The sequence below is a fragment of the Papaver somniferum genome, chromosome 7, assembly GCF_003573695.1.
Source record: "Papaver somniferum cultivar HN1 chromosome 7, ASM357369v1, whole genome shotgun sequence".
NCBI classification, from domain to species: domain Eukaryota; kingdom Viridiplantae; phylum Streptophyta; class Magnoliopsida; order Ranunculales; family Papaveraceae; genus Papaver; species Papaver somniferum.
The window spans coordinates 16,389,685-16,411,677 of record NC_039364.1 but is presented as its reverse complement, the minus strand read 5'-3'; the positions used below and the strand labels follow the sequence as shown (position 1 = coordinate 16,411,677).

Below are 21,993 nucleotides of genomic sequence, written 5' to 3'. Positions count from 1 at the left end.
GGACAGTGATGAAGCATCGTCTTCCAGTGGAACTTCACCTGCTCCATCTGACATTGATGATAGCGAGCGTTATGAAGAAGAAGGATGGGATACTGATGAAGATGATTGGTGTTAATCTCTTCCGATTTACCAGGAGAGGCCAGCTTTTCAGGCTGCGGATAAAGCTTGAAAACATTTAACAAGTTTTTAACAAAACGGTTACCCTGGTAATTCTTCTTGGTTCCATCCTTTTTAAATCTGCTACTGATGGTGGTGAACATTTTCTTTTGTTGTTTTGGAGTTCGGTCGGCTTTGTTTTTAGTTTTTTTATGTTGGTGAAAAATATATGTGTTGGAGTTCAGGGGGGATTTTTATTTTTTGGATGTATAGATGGACAGGTTGTAAGTCTTATTGTTGATATTAGTGGAACTTATAGTAAATGGGGGTTGAATGTTGATTTCCTGATGTTTAGAATTGAAGTAAGTATTTTGGTATTTTGAATTTCCAGAGATTGGAAAACTAGAAAGGTTGTAATTTTTAGTAGAACTCTGAGAACTTTTAATAATGGACTTAATGAAATGTATGCAGTTTATTTCATGCAGCTTTATGGATTGATTGCAGATCTTAATATCTTGCACAACTTTATTTAGAAATGATTGTCTATAAGAAATTGTGGTAATGACTAGGATGAGAATCACTAAGAGAATGGGAGATTGTCGAATGATAGTGAGTTTGAGATTAAGATTTAGAATGAGATTTTCAGTGAACATTAAAACACTCTCTATTATTCTTAGATTTGTTCCTCTCTTTCCCTTCCTAATACCTTCTTGATTTAGTGTATGGTCTCATGTGTCATTCAAACCACCACTTGCTTATTTATTGTGTCATTTTAATATCAGAACCGCCGAAGTTATGACCTATATGCCAACTTTTTATTTTATTTCGATTATAATTGTGAACACAGATGAAACGAAGATAACATGGTGTCCACAATCAATGTACGCAATGCTGACCAAATATAATAACAACGGAATAAAACCAACATAGGATGATAACTAAGCTTTCCCGGGGAACTCTGAGCCTGCGAGCTCGTCATTGTCTCAATTATACTTTGCATCATAGGTACGTCTATGATAATTAAAACGATGCATAACATAAATAAATCAAAACCATAAGTGCATAATGTAAATGAGACGATGATTTGCGTGGTTCAGCACTAAGGCCGACGTCCACGGTGGGTTGGGTTTTTCACTATGGATCAAACATGGTTACAAGTGATAGTCGAGTGACTCTGAGTTGGGAACGATGATATGGAAAGAAAGGTAAAACTCATACTTACTATTACAATTGCTCTTTCTAACAATAGTTCTCTCTCCTAAAATTTAGTCGACCCCTTCTCCTTTAGTCGAGCTGGGTATTTACAGAATTTTTATGTGGGCCTCTTCACTGATACTACTGAAGCCTATCGTCTTAGTTATCGTGCCGATACCGATGATTATCTTCGTGATTGTCGATGCCTCTAACGGTAATGTGTTGTAACGATGGCGCGTCTCCCCTTCTTCCATAGGATGCTTGACACGTATCTTATGTTCGTAATATTAATACAGGTGGTTGGGGGCAGTCTGCACGCTTTACAACTGTTAATGCAGGTGTCATCTCGGTGTCAGATGTGTCTCATCTTGTCCGTACGATTCGAGTCTGTCTCGAGATCTGATAAAGTAATCTTCTGTGTTGCTATCGTGCTTACCATATATCTTCTTGTTGTGTACTCCTTAGCCTTGGAGTCATCGGATTCACTTTTGATGAGACACGTGGCTGATGATGTCGTGCAGTCCTAGATGTTTTGACACGGCATCATTCTTTGATGCTTCCTTCATCTTGCGACGTCCACATGTATGGCTTTGGTTGTATTTATATGCATAAAATGATTTTTATTTTATTTTTCGGGTTACATTTCATCAACTATCGATATCACATTAGACGTGAAATATCCGGGTTGTGATGTAAATTTAATTCACTATGCTAAAAATGCATATTGATCCAAAAATTTACTCCCTCCGTGAACTTTTATTTTTATATAAGGGGAGTTTAAATTTCAAAACGATTTTTTACTTCTGCTACCCTATTGATTTTCTTGGAGTCATCATAATTGAGTGTATGTCTCTAACATTGAGAATATAATTAAGGATAAAACAGAAAAAGCATACAAAGTTATAAAATCAAAAAAGTTTCTTAATCTAGGCGATTTTGACTATTACGCCTATATATGTGGTACAGAGGAAGTACATTATAAATTTATGACCCAGAATTATTATAATCTAAAGTTTTGTAAAGCATGAATACATATTGATCCAAAAATATACATACATTATAAATTTATGACCTAGAGTTATTATGATCTAAAGTTTTGTAAAGCATGAATACATATTGATCCAAAAATATACATTATTTATAAATTTATGATCTAGAATTATTATGATCTAAATTTTTCTAAAGCACGAGTCGAAATTTGATAAAAATATATAACTTGTAGGTTAAAAAATTAAAGCACCCCAAAATCTCTCTCATGACCTAAAAGCTACATTGTGATTGGAAATCTAACCAAAATGTACTACACAACGTAAAATTTTCCCAAAAATTCAAGAATCCAAGATTCACTTGCTCACCCCCAAATTTGCATTGTTAAACAAAATCTAGAAACATAACCAAAATCATGAGAAGTAACAAAAGATGGTAAGGCGAATCAAAATTTATTTTGAACCCAAGTTCTACTTATGTGACAAAAACCTTATATTGTGATTCAAAAGTAGCCTCATGTTCACCGTTTGATTTTATTTATTTGTTGTAAGTGAGCCATATTATACCAAAAGGAAATTGATTGTTGGTTGCCCTTATTTCGGCGGAATTGTCTAGAATACGAGTATCTCCAAGTAGAAATTGAGCCTCATCAACGGGGAAAGGAAAGACATTATCGGTATTTAAAAGCAAATAAATTAATTCTGTCTGACAAAAGAGTAAAAGAAAGAAAGTAAGGCATTGAATTACACTGATGTAGTTGGTGAAATATAGACAAATGGAAAAACTGTCATTTCAAAACCAGAGTCAAATTGGTAATTTTACTAATATTGGGTGAGTCATCATTCGGAGCCAACAGTTATCTTCGAGGTTCAACAAAACTAAAATAAGAGAAGACTGAATGAAAAGATGAATCTCTGAAGATAAAGTTTGATCCTCATTGATAAAAGAAAAGCTTAGCCCCATAGGACAAAACTTAACTCTCGTGAGAGAGACTCAGCCCTTGCTTTTCAAGGTTCTCATAACCATGATTTCTAATATATGTCCCTGCGAGACACTGTTGGTCGTGATACAGGGACTCCTAGGGAACATTTTCGACGAGATACTACTAGTCACGTAGGTTTTGTAGATCGTAAACCATGATTTCATCATGTTTTCACGAGAACCACATGGTTGTGATGCCATGCTCCCTATTATACATCCTCGACGAGATATTTTTGGTCATGTAGGCTATATGGATGTGTAAAAACGTTCATGACTGACTTATGACCCGGAGAAAAGACATTCATGTCTCTCGTAAGCATGACTTGGCGCTATTTGAAATCAAGAATTGATTCCTAGTATATCATTGCGAGATACACTGGTCATGTCTATTTTAGACCCCCGATCGACTTACTGAGGCTTCCAGATAATTCCTAAAACACCCCTGCGAGATATCCTAGTTATTTGCCTCCGGGCCTTTACTACAAATTTCTAGAACATCCTTTCAAGATACAACTGGTCATATCATCCCCACTATATGGACGCAATTGACTCATAGCAAATCTCCGCAAGATACATTGGCCAAAGACAAGTGAGCCAAGGTCTCTCAAAGACGTTATTATGATTGCAGGCCTGCCTCTTTATCTCAAACATGTCTCAGCTTACTACGAAGAGACTCATCTCATGACCTAAGACTCATTTATCCCATGTTAATCCGAGATGAACCATTCTCGTATGAAGAGTCTTATACACTCATAAGACTCATGCACAAGCCTCACTAAGAGCACATGCCTTTTTCTTAGCGTCTCAAACAACTCATGTCTAATAAATTGAGCCTCTACGACACATCACTAAACCAAAACATCCAATTTGCGACGGTAAACGTTGCAATGAATTTCACCAACGCATATATCCGTTGGGATATGGCGTAGCAAATTTATGTGCAACGCCAAAATCCATTGGGAAAATTAATTTGGCAACGCATAAAAACGTTGGTCCACTGGTTTACCGACGTTTGTTGAGCAACGGTTTCCTTAATTTGTGCAACTTCTACAATAATTTAGGCAACATATTACTCTAATTAGAGCAACAGTTAAATACGTTGCAAACCCATTTACAGGTAAAAAAATAATAAATCCCGACCGTAGTTCCAGGTAAAAAACAATTCCAACAATACTACTGGCAAATTTCTGCACCTTCATATACCACCGTAGATCAACTAAAAGACCCAATTTTTCATACGAAAATGGAAAATTCTCAAAATATTCTCTCTTCCAACATGGATTACATACACATGTATTATACTCTCTACAAGAGATCCGAAATAGACATAGTAAATGCTTTATTGAACTTGTACAATTAAAGGAGACGAATAATACATCGCAGGACTTGAAGATAATTAATCTCGGAATACCAGAGCTGAACTATGACTGAGTTTACAAACCAATTATGACTAATACATAATGATTAGATCAACAAGAAAATAGTGGGAGTGTGTATGATGTTGGCACACTACAGGACCTACCCAAGTTTAAACTAGCCTCTGATATACTCTAACTTGAAAAACTAACATAAATGGTACAAGGTACCTCGATCCTTTTTCCGCACTTGTCACCACGACATGATGTAATGAACCAATCCATCCACAACATTACCAGCTTCATACCTTTTTTTTCCTGCAGACAGAATAATCAAATGTTCATTCGAAAATATAAGGAAATGAATATAAACCTATTATAAAAAAAATGTCTATACAATCGATAATGTTCACTCCACCAACAAACACTAGCAGATAAGGTCACAGGGCATCAAATCGAACCATACAAGCACATGCACAATATCACACAAAACACCACCTTATTGCCATGGACTATTTCCTTTCATATATGGAGTACTTCCATGGACTTCAAGTACAACTAAACATCTTTAATATATATATGTATTGCCATGGTTCATCCAAATAATTCTCTTAGAAGAATGCCTTCTATTTGTTGTGTCATAAAATAAAAACGAAGTCCTAGAAATTACCAGTTCAGTTGTTTGGAGTCCTGTATGGGAAATTCTGAACCAAAATGTTCTCCATAGTCGCACCATTTTTACCCCCACCTGCACATAGTGAACTATCAGGTGAAACATCAACAGTGAATTATATTTCTCATAGGCATTTCCATAAACAACTGAACTACACAGACAAACAAGTTTACTTTGACAAATGACTCCATAATAAGCGTCACCAGCACCACCAATAACCCAATATTTCATATGGAGATGATTAAATGGCTCACTTAGTAAGCATGCTCACTAGTAACGTCAAACATTCATAAAATTCTATTCGAATCAAATTGGGATCATTGGGTTATTCATGGGCAGTCCATATACAAGAATGTCAAGAAGTAATATAACACAAAATAAGAGGACAGAGGGACTAGTCTTGTGAGATAAAATAGATAAATATCTTACCAAGTGGCCTTGCTGATAAAATCTGAACAGATGAGAGAGCCAGTATTGACATGATGGATTACCAAGTAAAGACATACTTAATGCAGAAGCAAAATAGGACAGAAAGTCAGAAACTAAGAATAATTTGGTAAATATCACAGATGTTCCAACTTACGCATCTAGACTTCAAATGAGAATGAGATTAACAAAATATATTGCTGATAGTGTGATAGCGAGAGCCCCAGATTGATCCACTAACCAATCACCACCAACTTGTCTCTTCCAGGAATATTCAACGATCACCTCATCAACTCCTCGATCTTCATAACTTCTCACGGAAGATAAAAATGGAAGGAAGTAATATTAGTTTGACATTTCGTTTATAAAGAAGAGGTAATAATCAGTAACTATTCACTAACTGCAGAACATACCTTCCGTCAGGCAAGTAGCGATGGATGGTGAAGGTATCTTGCGCATCCATAGTTTTCTCAATGCAATCTATACATATATGAACAAACCAAGGTTATTAGAAATCTTACAAAAAAGACACGATCAAGATCTATAAGAGAAATACACAATTTTACAGAACACTTGTGCAAAGTTCAAAACATAATTCCAGAGAAATACATAATTTCACAGAACACTAGATTGTAACTTACTTTCCAATAAGGAACCTTGATTGTAAACCTAGCAAATATTTCGTCTAGAACTACTTTGCCCTTGTAGATCCTTTCTTGGAAGAACCCTCAATAGAACTGCCAATTAAAAAAATGTGCACACTCAATGGAAAAAACTGATTGTGTGACCTTTATAACAATCAAAATGTTGTTCTTTCTTGGCCATCCACTATAGTCGCAATACCATATACTCCTTTACCACAACCATCAATCACACAACTACCAACAGAAAACATAATGACCTGTGCAAACAACTAACTTCAAATGATGCCATGATAGATATGACCTGTTTAACAAGAATATAGTAATACCAAAGATAGGCATTACTGAGCTATTATTCAGAGGGTTGTAATACCAAAAACACGCACCTGGAATTTTATGTTACTTTAACATGACGATGCTCAACAGGGACCAATATCGACCGAATGGAGCAGACACGTCAAAAACTGTATACTGGCCCTTGTAATATGGTAAAATATCAAAAACCCCTACAAGAATGAAAGACGAAATGAGAATTTCTTTCTAGAATAATCTTTCCTAGCATATTATTTGCCACAATGCCAAAAAAACTCACTTGATATTCCGGAGAAACTAAAATGCGGAATGGTGGTTTCACAATAAACAAGAGAAAAGTGAAGTTTCGACCCTTTTGAGCTTGGGTATTAATCCTCGTACAGCTCTGTAGAAGTCATATTTCTTACTAAAAATGGGAATGAAAGACGTAATGTTCACGAAAAAAATATTTTCCAGTAGAAATTACCACAAGGTATAGAATTACATGTGAATTTTCCCTCTGCATCATAAATGGCATAACTAGGGCTGCACAAAACCGACTCAACCCACCAACCCAACCCACACCTGCCTGAAATTACCCGCACCCGACCCAACCCACTTAGGAGCGGGTCGACTATGGGTCACAACATCAAAACCCATCGTATGGTGAGTCGACTGTGGGTGACAACTTCCCTCACCCGACCCAACCCACCCACCCACCTAAATATTTCTAAATTAATGCTAACCCTTAGATTACCTATCCTAGATGAACCACATCCATTGAAGTGATAATATATAATGCCTAAACCTAATCATCGGTAACTTCTCTTCACTGAAGAGTCTTCAATCAGTTCCCTTCAACGGCAGTCTCAGAGGCTCAGTTTATTTTTTCATTTTCTCTTCGCTTTGTAAATCAAATCACAGCATCACCAGCAGCAATCAATCAACATCGTCACCAGTAAACCAACAATCAAAGGTGAGACTAGGAATCATTGTAATTTGTAAATACTAATTAGGGTTTTGTTTCCTAAGATTGATTTTGGGTTGGATTATTTCAATTGGGTTCTTAATGTAATGTTCATTGTATTTTATGGTGGGTAACCCACCACCCACCCGATCCAACCCACCGTAATGTGGGTCGGATGAAAATCGACCCATTGTAATGTTGGGTTGGTTGCGGGTGAAAACTTATGTTACCCACCATCAGTGGGTTGGGTGACGGGTGAGGTCAAACCCGACCCAACCCGACCCATGTGCAGCCCTAGGCATAACAAAGAGAGGTCTTTTGCATAGGGGAGTTACCAGACCCTTGTGGACAGTCCACTTTATGGGCATCAACTGTACACAATGAATTACTGAAATTGGATTACCCGTCCATGAAAGAAATAATAAAAATAACCCGATGAGCTTATCAAAGAAACCATGGAACATAGGATGCACTCAAATGCGATGATTTCCTTACTGGATCGAAACAGTACTATGCAGCAACACTCCGCGATCTACCAGTTGAATAGAATATAGTAGAACATCTGCTTCAATCAAAATGGAAAGATATAAGATATTGACAATACTTACAGGAAAAAGAGAAGGCAGTACTACTCTCTTCACAAGCCTTAAACACACATAAAAAAAAACAGATGCAGAAAGATAATAAACTTTTAATCAACAAGAAAGTTAGCTTTCCTCACCAACCACTGACCACCAGCATCCACCACCCCTAGCAGCATCACCCACCACTAACATCCACCCCCACTACCAGCCACCTTCACCGTCCACAACCAGCATCCACTACCACTTAAAATTCCACAATCACTGAAAATGACTGGCTACGGAACACTATTAGAACTAGACAACTAGATTGGTAGAACTACAAATTCAAAATCACAAAACCACTAAATCAGATGTCACAATTCCAAACCTCAAAAACAACTTTAAAATTAAAGGAAAAACGAAACAAACATGTATGATTATCAAGGAACAAACCAAACAAACTTATCAGTCAGTTTATGTTTAAGAAGCTTAACAGTTTCAACGACGTTTTTTTTCCAGCAATTTCCCCTTTCAACAATCACCTAAATAACAAAATTGAATATCAAACACACCTAGACAATGAATAAATCAGAGAATGAACATAGATAGATTATACTACCTGTCTTTAAGCCATCTGAAAATCTTCCTAAAAGACTCTTTCATCTTTCTTTCAACAACATAAACTTTATCACTGGAATTTTTTTTCTTCCTGTTTAATTCAAGACCATTAACTCCAACTCTATGATAATGGTGAACCGCCATTTTACCTTTATTAGATCCAAAATCCTTCATAAATAATGAACTTTTTTAGTGATTTCTACTGAAAAAAAACAAACAACGAAACCCTAAGTTTCGTAACATGAGAAAAAACCAAAATCTCAGATCTGAACGATTTCTATGAGTTTTGATTAATAAAATTCAGACTTAAAAGATATAAATTTTGATTTCAGAAAACTTGATTTCAATTCGAATATCTCGATTTAGGTTTAGAACAGAAAGAAGATAAAAAAGAGAAAAGATAACGTTATGGGAGAGAAAAGGGTTTTGATTCATGAGATTAGAGTTCAGAAGAGATATATTTTGATTTGTCATGATTTTGAAGATGTCCATTTAGGATTAGAAGACAAGCAGCTCAGGTTTAGAGGAGAAGAAGAAGAAGATAATGTTCTGCGAGAAATGAAAAATAGATGAAAAGGGCTAATAATTAGATTGAAATATACGTTTAAGCCCTCAACTATATTAATAAAGGCAATCGTGTCCTTTTCTATTATTTTTTTCTTTTTAATTATCAGTATTTGGTGCAACGTATTTATTGTGATAAACAACAGATTAGAGTCTGCACCTTAATATCCGTTGCATACCCAAAAACTCAAACGTTGGAAATACCTGGATTTGGTGTAGTGTGCATGTTTACTCACACACATGAATAAACTCCCTTGAGCTCCTCATGATCCATAAAGGACCTACATACAAGAATTCGTCCTCAACATGACATATGTGACTAGACACAAAGAGATAGAGCCCAATTTTAGCTCCTCTCACACTCTACACACGATTTCTGAGGCATTCATTGCCTTTGCACGTGACTCATCACGATCATTCTCACAAACCAGAGAATACCTCTTTATCTTGGACAACTATAGAGAATATTTCTCTCTATCAACACACCGATATCACAAAAGCCTGACTCAATCACACATAAATGGGAGGATATCAGTTAGGATTTCTCTACGACATGTGTGAGAAATACACGACGTATTTCTCAAACATAAGAGTAAAGTCGATGAAATAAAGAGATAAACTCAACCTAGTTTATCCCTACCTATACCGAAAGAGACGGGAAAAGTGCTTCACACGGCAAGAAATCCCTATTTTCACCGGCATGAGATTAGAAAATTCAGTTATAAATAGGTCCTCTATTTCTCCGAGCTAACATACAACTTTATCTTAACCTCTTATAGTTATCATTCATTCTCTGATCTATTTATCCATCTCTACTTCCTCTCCTATGACTGAAGCAACCTTTGAACGATCATTGTGTGTGGTTTAGGCGAAGACTGTTCGTGCTCAACCTCTCATAACTCACCTCCATACACCTCAGAATCCCACTTTTAGCTTCTCATCATCAATTTGAGGTAATTAAACTGTTGTTTAATAAATCTCTCTTTTGTTGCATCCTTTGCTTGTATATGTCCGTAACTTAATTACCTTCTCTGTGAGTGAAAAGAATCCCCAAAAAATTGTCATAGTTCACTAGTATCTCCGTGGATTCAGAGACTACAACTTGATGCTAAATTGGAGTGAGTTTTGTTTTCCTTGAGCATAGTCCATTACCCTTTGGCAGACTTCCTCAATCGTAAAGTTTTAAAACTTCATATATATATATATATTGCCTAATATGTTACTTCAAGTAGAGTCAGAACTTCTAATAAGCTGAACACGCGTGTTTGAATCGAATTGGATATGAGTTTCTGGATAAGATCTTTAATTCAAAAAATTTCAAATCAACTTCCTGTAATTTATTTGGAGAATTAAAATATTTAAAATGAAAGAAATTTGAAGAAAAATGATAGTCCCTCCCCACTATTAAATGACCTATTTATTTTTTGATTTTGTCCCATAATAGATGACCTATTTCACTAAACAATGGAATACTTCTAAAATTATCCTTTTAATTGATTTTTGTTAGTATAAGAAATGTATATAATTTGATAGGCATGCTTATATTCGTTGCGCAGGTGCTTTAAAATGTTTTTCAATGGTATAAAATTTGACAATATCCGTGGTATAGTTTGAGAGATAAATCATTTCTAAATTTACTAGTTATTATCCATAAGGATATAATTGTAAAAAAATACTTAAAAGTACTCTTTCACCTCTCCCGTCTTAAGAATTGTGAAAACTTGAACTAGGTCAATTAATAATGGGACGGACGGAGGGAGTACAAAATTTGTTGTGCGTCAAAAATGGACTCAATGGGCCAAAGTATACCATGTAGCCCAACATTTCCGGTAACAAGCACTACCATCCGTTAAACATGTGTAAATTGTTGCACGCCCACCCTTGACCCTTGCATGAATTTTTTACCAGAAACTCTTACTAACAACCATCTGAGAACAGCTTCACAATTTTCACACTAGCCTCAACAAATTCCTTGTCTTTACTCGAACTCTGGAACACCGATTGATTTCTTGATCCAAACCAGTTCCACACAGCGGAGTGGCGGAGTCCATTCGTCACGAACATCTGGAACGAAATTGCTAACTGAGAAGTGTACATTGCATCTGCTCGCGAACTGTTTGATGAAATTCCGAAAAGAAATTTCTCTTACATTTCTTGGTTCCCTCCTTTTGAAGAATTTGTTCGTTCAATTGAGGTAAGAATAAAAACGAAATTACGTCATGATTTTATCTGGGAAACTCATTTCTTTCATATGCATTGTATTACAGTTGAATTCATTTTATACAATTATGGGTTTGGCTGTTTTCTTGGGACTCATAATCGTTGCTCAACCCCCAAATTTTTCCAACTAGTCTTTCACACTACCCCCACTTCCAGCACTGTATCCTTGACATCTAACGAACCCACAACACTTGATTGAAATTTCTTTGAACGTTGATTTCAGTATCAATGAACTATTTATAGTCTGAAGCTCAGTTTGCTGAACTGTGTTCTTTTGTTTTCAATTGTTCCCTGAAAAATCCTTATGGTTTGCAGCTCAATTACATGAATTCTTTCCGTTGTGGTTTTATATTACTGATTATGTCTTGCGAAACATTGTGCTCTAGCTCATTCATAAGAACACAGAACCCCTAATAACCTTACTTGTCGACATGTTCAGCAGGGTAGACATCCGGCATTTGAGCAATTGTTTCAATACATGGAGCGCCTTTTGCAATATCATTAGATGGCGATCATCCATACAAGGAACCTGCCCCAGGTAATACTCTGACATAATACTGTTTCTAAGCAACAAAACCCAGATTTGAGCTGCACCCTTGTTTAGGATGATTGTTTGGTTTTTATAAGAAACACGCGGAAACAAAAACCTGAATGAGCTGTTAGCCTCTTACCAACTAAATTTATTTGTGTTTAAACAGATATTTTATTGGTGAGTGCCAAAACTGCACTTCTATTTAACTCTTCCATCTTTTATATATAAAATGAGATGCTGGTTCGTTATTCTGTGCACCCATATAATGGGATTGATCACAACGGTATTGCACTTGCACATGCGTTTGTGGCCCAGAAAATATGAATCCTCCTGTTAATCAAAAAATGAAATTAGAGAAACCGCTGCTGTGAGCTGTCTACTTGAACTATGTGGTCTTACTTAAATTAAAGATCATAGCTCACATCTATAGCTGTAATTTGACTTTTTGGCTAAATAACCACTATGTCACTACTAGTTCTCTTATTTTGATTATATATTTAGATCTAAGGTTCTGTCCCATTAGTTTTAAATGGATAACTCCACCCTCTATAATAAATGGATATTGATTATTTAACTCCTATAGCTCTAAGTCAAAAACGAATTTGAGATTATCAGTCTTATATGGATAACTACACCCTCTATGATAAACTCCTATAGCTCTAATACAGAAACTCAGAAAACAAATCTGAGATTATATACACTCTACTGGATTTAATTTGCTCTTTTCTCCGTTTCATTGAACTTGCTCTCATGGTGAACCAAGGGTTAGTTGTCTGTGGTGCAACTGGATTATTAAAAAATTTGAGTGCTGTTGTTACTCAACAGATTGGTATGGCTTGGGGTGTGAAAGACGACCTAGAAAAACTTAAAGACACTCTGGAGATGATTGAGGCTGTAACATATGATGCAGAGAAGAAACAAGCGAATGAGAAGGCTGTGAGACTTTGGTTAAAAAGGCTGAGGAACGTCGTGTATGATGCTGATGATGTTCTGGACGAGTTTTCGTATAAAGCCATGTGCGGAGCTCAAATGAATAAGGTACAAGGATTTTTTTCGTCCTCCAACTCACTTTCGTTTCGTTTCAAAATGGCGCAGAAAATTAAACATATTAACAAGAGCCTAGATAAAATTTCTATTGAGATGGCAAAATTTCAGTTTCAAATTTCTACCCCTGATAGTAGCACTCATGTTCGCAGTACTGGAGAACAAAACCTACCAATTCCATCCTTTGTAGATGAATCAAACTTCCTAGGAACAAATAATAATAAATCAACCATAATACAGATGTTAACTACACCCCAGACATCATCATCAGCCTCATCATCCATAAACACTTGTCGTCGAGATAAAAATTCAGTCCTGTCCATAGTGGGCATGGGGGGGCTTGGAAAAAGTACACTTGCTCACATGGTCTACAAAGATGACTCGATAGTGAGTTCCTTTGAGAAAAGAGCTTGAGTGCGCGTGTCTGATGATTTTAATATCAGAAAGATCTTAGTGAAAATAATTGAGTCAGTCACTAACAAGAAGTCTGATTATGTATCAAATGACATGGTCTTGGTTAATAAAGTTCGAGAAGTTGAGCGACAAAACATATTTACTAGTACTCGATGATTTGTGGAATGAGGACGCGGAGGACTGTGATAAACTGAAGGGTTTGCTAAGTGTGGGTGCTCCCGGAAGTATAATGTTAGTCACTACACGTAGCAACGATGTTGCATCTATTGTTGGTGGTCTTAGCCCACCATACATCTTAGAAAACTTACCTGACTGTGTATGCTGGTCTATCATCAAGACCAAAGCATTTTCTGCTGGTGGTGCATTAGAGACTCCAAAAATGACAGGTATAGGAGAGGAAATAGCGAACAAATGTGGCGGTTTACCACTTGCTGCAAATGTTCTCGGAAATCTTATGCGCTTGCATAAATCCGAGAATGATTGGGTGTCAATCCGGGACCATGACAGTTTGAATATGAGAAATGTAACAACAAAAATCATATCAATATTAAAATTTAGCTATGATAAATTACCCTCTCATTTGAAACATTGTTTTTCCTATTGCTCTTTATTTCCAAAGGGTTGGGAGATTAATAGAGAAACACTGATTAGATTGTGGATGGCTGAAGGGTTTCTTCATGCATCTCATGGTGGAAATCAGATATCACTAGAAGATGTTGGTAATGATTATTTTCATAGTTTACTGGCTAACTCGTTTTCCCAAGATGTGACCAAGGATAAGTTAGGCGACATCAAAACCTGCAAGGTGCATGATTTAGTACATGATCTTGCACAGAGTGTCAATGGTGTTCATGATTGTGAATTCCAGTGAAATTGGATCTATTTCTGGATTTCGTCGGTTGCAGTTAGCTTTAGACAAACAAACTTCAATTACATTTTCGAAAGTCTTAGAAAAAACAAAAAGATTGAGGTCTGTTTTCTCCCTTGAAAATGACCATTTGGGAGAACATTTACTTCTAAACAGAAATCTGCGGGTAGTTTGTTTGCTTAGTCGGCATGCTCTAGACATTCAATTTTCGACAGTTAAGCTTAATCATTTGAGGTACCTTGACCTGTCTTATTGTGGTTTTGATGATGGACATAATGTGTCCATCCTTCGACTTTACAATTTGCAGACGTTAGTGCTTCATGGATGCAGAAATGTTAGAATGATTCTCGTAGGCATTGGGTCTCTGAAGATCTTAAGGCACCTTAATCTCTCGTATTCAGATGTTGAAAAGCTACCTGATTCTGTCGTTAAGCTTACTAAGTTGCCGACACTAGATCTACATTGTTGCAAGAGACTAGTAGCCTTACCTGTACAGATTGGGTCTTTGAAAGATCTAAGAGATTTGGCACTCAAATACTGTAAAACTTTAGAAATTTTACCAAGAGAGGTTGGAGAATTGACACGATTAAGGATCCCGGATTTGTCAGGTACTATGATCCAAGTATTGCCCGAGTCATGCATTAACAACCTTTGCAGTTTGGAGATAATGGAATTTGGAGACTGTAAGCTTCCCAAAGAAATAAATAATTGGCCAAAACTGAGAATTCTCACACATAGTGGAGAGGGAACAGATGGAATGCCTAGAGGTATAAAATCTCTAACTTGCCTTGAATTGTTAGACTCCTTTGAGGTGATGGTCAGAGATGACGTTGGAATCTCTTGTAGTGGTGATGGTACTGAAGAATTAGCCAACCTAAATTCTTTACGAGTGTTAAAGATTCTCAATTTGGAGTTTGTGAGAGGTGGTATCGAGGGGAAGAAAGCAAAATTAAAAGATAAGATAAACCTATGTGATTTGTCTCTAAATTGGCTCTCCATTTTTGAAGAGGATCATGAGATGTCATTTCATGAGGTGTTGGAGGGTCTCAAACCTCACCCAAACTTGAGAAAGTTAGAATTATGTAAATTCCCGGGTTTATAATTTCCAAAATGGATGGGCTTATCCAATTGCCTATCAAACTTAGCGGAATTAAGGCTTTGGGATTGCGGTAGATGCTCTACCTGCGCTGGGTATGCTCACATGTCTTAAGGTTCTTCATATTTGGCAGATGAAGTTAGTTCAGTGTTTGGGTGAAGAGTTCTATTACCAGCAAGAAGAGGATGAAGAAAACATCAACTGCAGCAGTAGTAAAGGCAGTTGTAGTACTAAGACTGCTAGTCCAACGTCATTATTCCCTTCGTTAATTCATCTGAGCATTGAGGATATGGAAAATCTAAAAGAATGGGTTGCTCCTTTTCCAACTTATAATTCTTTTTCTTCCCTTGAGAAATTAGAAATTGGAAAATGCCCAAAACTGAGAAGCACACCAAAGTCATTCTCTTTTCTTAAGGAACTGGATTTAATATACACCAGCATCAAGGAAGTAACCCCGATCTTAGCCACTGGACGACTAACCTATCTCACGTCCATTTTTATATCATACTCTCCAAAGCTAATATGTGTTCCACTGGGCTTACTACTCCAAAACATTACTCCGAATCTTCAAAATTTGCGGATCATGAGCTGCTCTAAACTTCAGGGTTTTCGTGATGATGATAATGATCTAAACAACAACAAGGATGATGAAGATTCCGAAGCGGTGCCATATTTTTCATGTCCTGAAATCAACTCCAACAACAGCAGCAATTCTCTCCGCTTAGTTGTCCTATTTTTACATTGCTCCCGGATTTACGGTTGCTGACTTCTCTCCGAAAATTAACCATATGGCAGTGTGACAAATTGAAGCAGGCAATACCGTACAATCTCAAGAATTCTTTTACCTTTCTTGAAGTGTTAAGAGTTGATTTTACTCAAAGTGAAGACGAGCATCTAGAAGATCCTGCTGCCAGTATGAGTTAATGAATTTGATGGGGGATCAGGAAAAGAAGTAGGTCTGCTGCAAGTTATTCTCACTAATTCCAATCATTGCCAACAGGTCCCTTCTCTCTGTCTTTCTGTTCCTCCTTTTATTTAACTGTTTTAATTTTTTTGTTATCATAGACCCTTCTCACTTATCAAATGTAAATCTTGTAATAATATCTCTCTGTTTCAATTCCAAATTTCCAGTTACTACTTTCTGAATGGTTTTCTAGTTGGATATGATTATTTGTTTGGAAATTTATCTTGCAACGACACCATAATTGTAGATTTATGAGAATTGAAACAGATACAGTTGGAAAAACATATATTACTTTAGCATGGGCTAGTTTTCAGAATGTTGGTTGATATGTTGATCAGTTCCGTTATTAAAGCTACTTTTTGCTTGGAACAGAACATATAATATGCGGGAAAATGAAGGGAGTGGCTTAAAATATCAAAAAGACGGAACCAAGATCATGTTGAAATTTTCCAAAGCAGAGTAGTTCATTTCATTTATAGCTGGTGTCATGTTATTATTCTCAATAATAGGGAGATTGTTTTCTGGTTATTTAACCTCGACTGATGTTAATCTAGTACTTATCCGCTTGCATTTTCAGGTTGCTGAAGAGGCATCTATGAACCTATCCCCAAGTGTTTTGGGCGCCTCTGTATAAGCTATCCAAGGATTAAACAAAATTTGACTATTCTAACTGTCGGGTATGATTTATCCACACTTGAATCACCAATCTCAACTCTCTCAGGCTTTTCCCATTGCATAGTTGTATCATCTGTTGACTATGTTACCACACCCTTGTGAAAGGGGTATAGGAAAAACACATTCACTTTGTTGTGCACTGAAGAAAACTTTTATTGATCCTCCTGGGAGTTGGGATTAGGAAATATTTCTGCAAGATGAGATTGAAGGTAGTTGCAACTTCATCTTGTTGGTTAACTAGTTTAAAATGTTGTGCAGGTTATTGAATTATCAGCGGATTATGGTTGTTTGAAGCTCGTTATGAAGCAATGTTTCCTTCGAGTCAGAATTGTGCCTGTCGACAAGATATGACGCGATCTGTTAACATCCATTTGTAATTCTAGAATGTCAAAGTTGCTGTATCGAAAGAGGCCGTTTCCAGAACTGGTGGCTGACATGGTTCCAAAGAAATAAAACTGGTGGCTGGAATTTCCAGTTTTATAAATCAGTAAAGATTGATTGTGTAATTATCTTTTCTTGTCTCCTGTAATTTTAATTTGTAAAGTAAAACTGTTGGTCTCATTGCCGGCAGTTAGTACGGCAAAAGAACGTTGCAACTGTAAGACATGCATCTGTGTTTTTGTTTAGTTACCCAATAACATATCTTCCTCTTCGTTTTCCATGTTTTCCATGGCTAGAGCAGTACTGTCGTTGCTCGTCACTGCATCAAGTCGGTGTGTTTTGCAAGTCTTTCTAAACTTCTGTGGAATAGCTGGCCAATGAGGCATGAGTTGGCATGATTCCCACATACCATATTGGGGAACCAAATTCTGTCCCAGATCACCACCTTTGGAGCTCCACTGTAGTCAGCAGAAGGGCTAACTAGTAATAGAAAAGAACTCTGTCAGCTGAAGTTGTTGACTCAAGTTGTTGGATCAACTTTAAGTGAACCGCGTGTTCTGGTATGAGTTGACCAGAACACCCATGTTTGACAGCGTTTGAATCGAATTGGATCTGGATTTCTTGGTAAAATTTCCACTACAAAATTCTTCAAATACCTACCAATTTTTGAAATTTCTTTGAAAATATAAGAATTATAAAAGTTTTTTTGGTTTTGATTGTAATTTGTAAACACTAGAAGCTACATATCTCAACAAAACTATGGAATTTTCATTAAAAATCATCAAAATATTACATCTCAAATAATAAAAAAAATATTGTTAAGATCATGATCTACTCAAGAATAGGAGGACTAATACTACAACTCATGAACCCATTTCTTTTACTCCCCAACAGCGAAGAAAAAGACCCAACACTCTTATTCGAACCTTTCTTTGATATCATCTTCGAACTATTATTCGTAGCAAATGATTTACTATTATCCAATCCACACGCATAACTCTTGCATGATTTCATCATCATCTGCTTCTTCTTATACGGGTTCTCTCTTTTCGCAAGATCTTCCAACGTCTGCACGTTAGACAACGAGGTAAAAGACTGCGACTTCCCTTGAAAATGCTTAGACAAGCCTCTCTTCACAGGTAGTTCATTCATGAGCCCTGACAATTCATATAACGGTCCCCTGGTTAACCGTGGCGACGTCGCCGCCGCTTCGAAAGAAGAAGACGCGTCGTCTTGTAAATCCTCTGCGTCGGAATTTGAACCAAGTGAACCGCTTGATGAGGACCTTTCCTCGAAAGATGATGCTGAAGACATAGCCTCATCAATACCACCAAGTTCATCTTCACTACTACTATCCACGACACCCCACCGTTGCACGTTTGCCGCCATCGGAAACACGTTTTGCCTGGCCGATAAGAGATTAATGAAATTGCTTTGATTCTTAACCATCACTTCACCCATATTTGATTTGATATATATGATTCAAGAATGAAGATTGAAGTTTTTTTGAGTTTGCTTTGTTGGTTTTCTTTCTTGTGTGTGTTTTTGTTTTTGATTTTGCTCTCCAACTAATGTTGCTTCAAAAACACTTGGGATAAGATTTTGTATATATAGTGTATGGATGGATGATATTAAAGTCTTTTTTGTTTAGTTAAATAAATAAGAAGAAGATAAAGGCATACTAATGGTGGAGAACAAAAGCATTAAAAACCACAACAATGAGGATTAGTTTATGGTTTAAGAGTATTGTGTGGTTTATCTATAAGATGTGATGAGATTCGGCATTATCATCTTCATTTTGAATGAGTTGTTGTTTTCATATGTTGGGAGGGGATAAGGTTTTGAAGAAAAGGCATCCACATCCATCCAAGTCATATTGCTTGGTTGGTTTGGTCACACATAGAAAACTCTTTTTTTTTCCCATTCAAAAGAGGTGGAATGGAGGAGGAAGGCATGGGGCGGTCAATGTAGGGTCGTCATTTTTTGAAGATTTTGTAGAGTTGTTATAGAGAAGCTTATTTTGTCAAGAACTAGTTTTATCTTGAACGTGTTCAATATTATGAGAACAAAACAAAACAAAACAAGCTGGAATTTGCAAGCTAGATTTTTGCAGCCAGAGGATGGCTCAACGTGTCGGAGATTCATAATATGCATTTTAGGAGAACTTTGAGAGCCACAAGGATTTCGGAATTTAAATAATAAACAAAATTTTGCATTTAGGTCCGTTTAGAAAAAAAAATTACATTTATGCTAAGTCTTTTGGTGTGCTAATCTAACGGTTGGATTAACAGTCTATGTCAACTAGGACTATCTCCTAAGATCAGAGTGCTAATCTAGCAACTAGACTGCGTCAGCTAGGACTACCGTCAAGCGATGTTTGGTTTAGCGCAACCAATTTCGGCAGCAAGATCAAAAGATAAATAAATCTGCGCTGAAACATTCGGCGAAAAGGTAATTTTTGTAGCGCTCAACTATTCAGCGCCACTATCTCGCTGTTAGTTCAACTGCGAGCAAACGCTAGGAGAGAAATAACTAGTGTTAACAAATAAACAACATCTTTTTTGAACTACAACGTACACCTTTTGCTAATCTAGCTCAACCAACCAGATAATCCGACTAGTTTAAACACAAGTTATAAATTTTTTGGGTGAAATATGTTACATTTTTATCCTATGACTACCCCGAAAGGTGAATCATTTGGTTCTTCATGATAATTTTGCATTTTGTTCTAAAGATGAATCATTAGTTCTTTATCCATATTAATTAAGGATATATGTATCTATTACACGTTTGACATTTAACATGGTAAACCAATCACAAGAGCTAGGCCCTTTCACAGTGCCGAAGTGGCTTCCAATTATGATGAAGGCCTTGTCAATGCTCCACAAGAGCCAGACTCCATGTAGAAGCGTCAACCTTGTGTGCACCTCGGCAGACTTGTTCTTCTTTGTTCACCTAGGAAACTTCTTTCAACCTATTTTCTTTTTTGTTTTTCTTCTATCCACCTATTAAAGAAGAAAAGCCAGAAAGGAAGTCCGCAAAGAAAATATGATCGTGAAAGTGGGAGAATCATTTTGGGTCCCCCGCATTGGTTCTTCTACACCTAAAACCTAATACCTAGAGCATGATCTTATAAAAGATTTCCCAAATGATTTTGTTGTTTATGAATGGAACCAGAAATCCCAAAATTGGATAAGAATATGGTTGACAAGTAATGGCATTGATGGGCACCCAATACTTCCACCCCCATTTTCTTGTTTAAACTTATGTCTCTTCTTTTTTGTTGTTCAAATCCTCTTCTCATTCTTATCCATTCAGAGCTCCACGAAAATGAAACCTATTCAGTTCCAAAAATATTCCAACCATATCACATGCTCGGTCTCTTCTCATCTACCGAATTCAGGACAATTTAAATAAAATTTGCTTATTGCGAGTTCGATACCAGATGCAGAAATGGCTTCGCTTTGTGTAGAAATATAAATCAGTAATAAAAAACAAATACATTTTGTACGCAAATTAACTTCTTATATTTAACTTTTAGAAGTGGAACTACTAGTTGTGAAGATGTGTCCAAACATGCTACTGAAAGATGACTAATAAGCTGGAACAAATTTGGACACATATATTTAGTGTTTAATTTTTAGAAATTAAAAAACAAGAAGTCAGTTTGGATGTAAAATTTCAAAAGGACTTCTAAAATAAAAAGCCGATTTTTTGTGAAACTTGACTTCTGACTCCTATTTCTCCAAAAGCAGAAGTTAAAAGTAAAATCACGTAAAATTTCAGAATGATTTTTAAAAACAGAAAATTCGATTTTTTGTGAACCCAAATAGCTGGACTTCTGACTTAGAGAAGTAGAAATCAGAAGTAAAATTATATCCAAACCCGTTATATAGGTGGTGGTAAATATGGATTTGCTCGTTGGGTTGGTTGTTGCCAAGTCTGCGCCTGCTGGCAACATCGTACTTGGTTCCAAGCAGAAACTTCCAGCTATTGATTTCTAGTGACATCGACAATGCACAAAATGTTCCAGCAGTACGTATGACTGTGAGTATAAATGTACACTGATACATTTTCAGCCATTCAACTCACCAGAGTTGGGTCCACATTTTAGAAAGTACATACGGTGTGCCGACACGTTTTCATCGTAATTTGTAGATAGGCATAGAATTTGTAATTTTAATTCGAATTGTGCGGAGCGTAGTTAGTAATTCTCCGAATCCTTCCGGAATGATTCGCAAAAATATACGAATTGACCGAATTCGAATAATGTTTCCGAACTAGCTGAATTCCGAATCTAATTACCAGATTATATGGACCTCACGTATGATTCGCGAACATATCCGAACTAACCGAATCCGAATGATATTTCCGAACTAAAATTTTGAACCCAGGTCGCGCCTAACCTTGCTCTCCCATAGGTAATTCTCTGACCAGAGTTCT

At 36.6% G+C, this 21,993-nt stretch overlaps 2 protein-coding genes and 1 long non-coding RNA gene across 10 annotated transcripts; 1 reads left to right on the top strand and 2 right to left on the bottom strand.

Moving 5' to 3' along the window:
• Window positions 1-4,470: 4,470 nt before the first annotated feature.
• LOC113296288 lies at window positions 4,471-9,313 on the bottom strand. 6 transcript variants are annotated; one of them, XR_003333025.1, is made up of 11 exons: window positions 8,794-9,313; window positions 8,333-8,716; window positions 8,107-8,173; window positions 6,946-7,050; window positions 6,740-6,859; window positions 6,354-6,449; window positions 6,126-6,192; window positions 5,870-6,022; window positions 5,716-5,791; window positions 5,284-5,361; window positions 4,471-4,931 (listed from the first exon to the last, which is right to left on the bottom strand). It is a non-coding gene; the product is annotated as an uncharacterized LOC113296288 (long non-coding RNA). The 6 variants fall into 6 exon arrangements; XR_003333026.1 differs by having other exon boundaries at window positions 5,716-5,737; XR_003333027.1 differs by having other exon boundaries at window positions 5,716-6,022; window positions 8,333-8,511; window positions 8,669-8,716.
• A 1,934-nt stretch (window positions 9,314-11,247) lies between these two features.
• Window positions 11,248-19,007, top strand: LOC113296287 (disease resistance protein RGA2-like). Of its 3 annotated transcripts, none has more exons than XR_003333021.1 (6): window positions 11,248-11,550; window positions 12,019-12,114; window positions 12,934-16,530; window positions 16,867-16,953; window positions 17,072-17,171; window positions 17,428-19,007. XR_003333021.1 is itself a non-coding variant. In XM_026544597.1 (4 exons), exons 2-4 carry the CDS (start codon window positions 12,082-12,084, stop codon window positions 16,452-16,454), a joined length of 375 nt encoding a protein of 124 aa, XP_026400382.1. In that variant the 5' UTR covers window positions 11,248-11,550; window positions 12,016-12,081; the 3' UTR covers window positions 16,455-16,858. The 3 variants fall into 3 exon arrangements, 1 of the variants encoding a protein (XP_026400382.1); XR_003333020.1 differs by having other exon boundaries at window positions 12,016-12,114; XM_026544597.1 differs by lacking the exons at window positions 16,867-16,953; window positions 17,072-17,171; window positions 17,428-19,007 and having other exon boundaries at window positions 12,016-12,114; window positions 12,934-13,146; window positions 16,326-16,858.
• On the bottom strand, window positions 18,382-19,011 carry LOC113294223. Its single transcript, XM_026542628.1, has one exon. It carries the CDS (start codon window positions 19,009-19,011, stop codon window positions 18,382-18,384), a length of 630 nt encoding a protein of 209 aa, XP_026398413.1.
• Window positions 19,012-21,993: the final 2,982 nt, after the last annotated feature.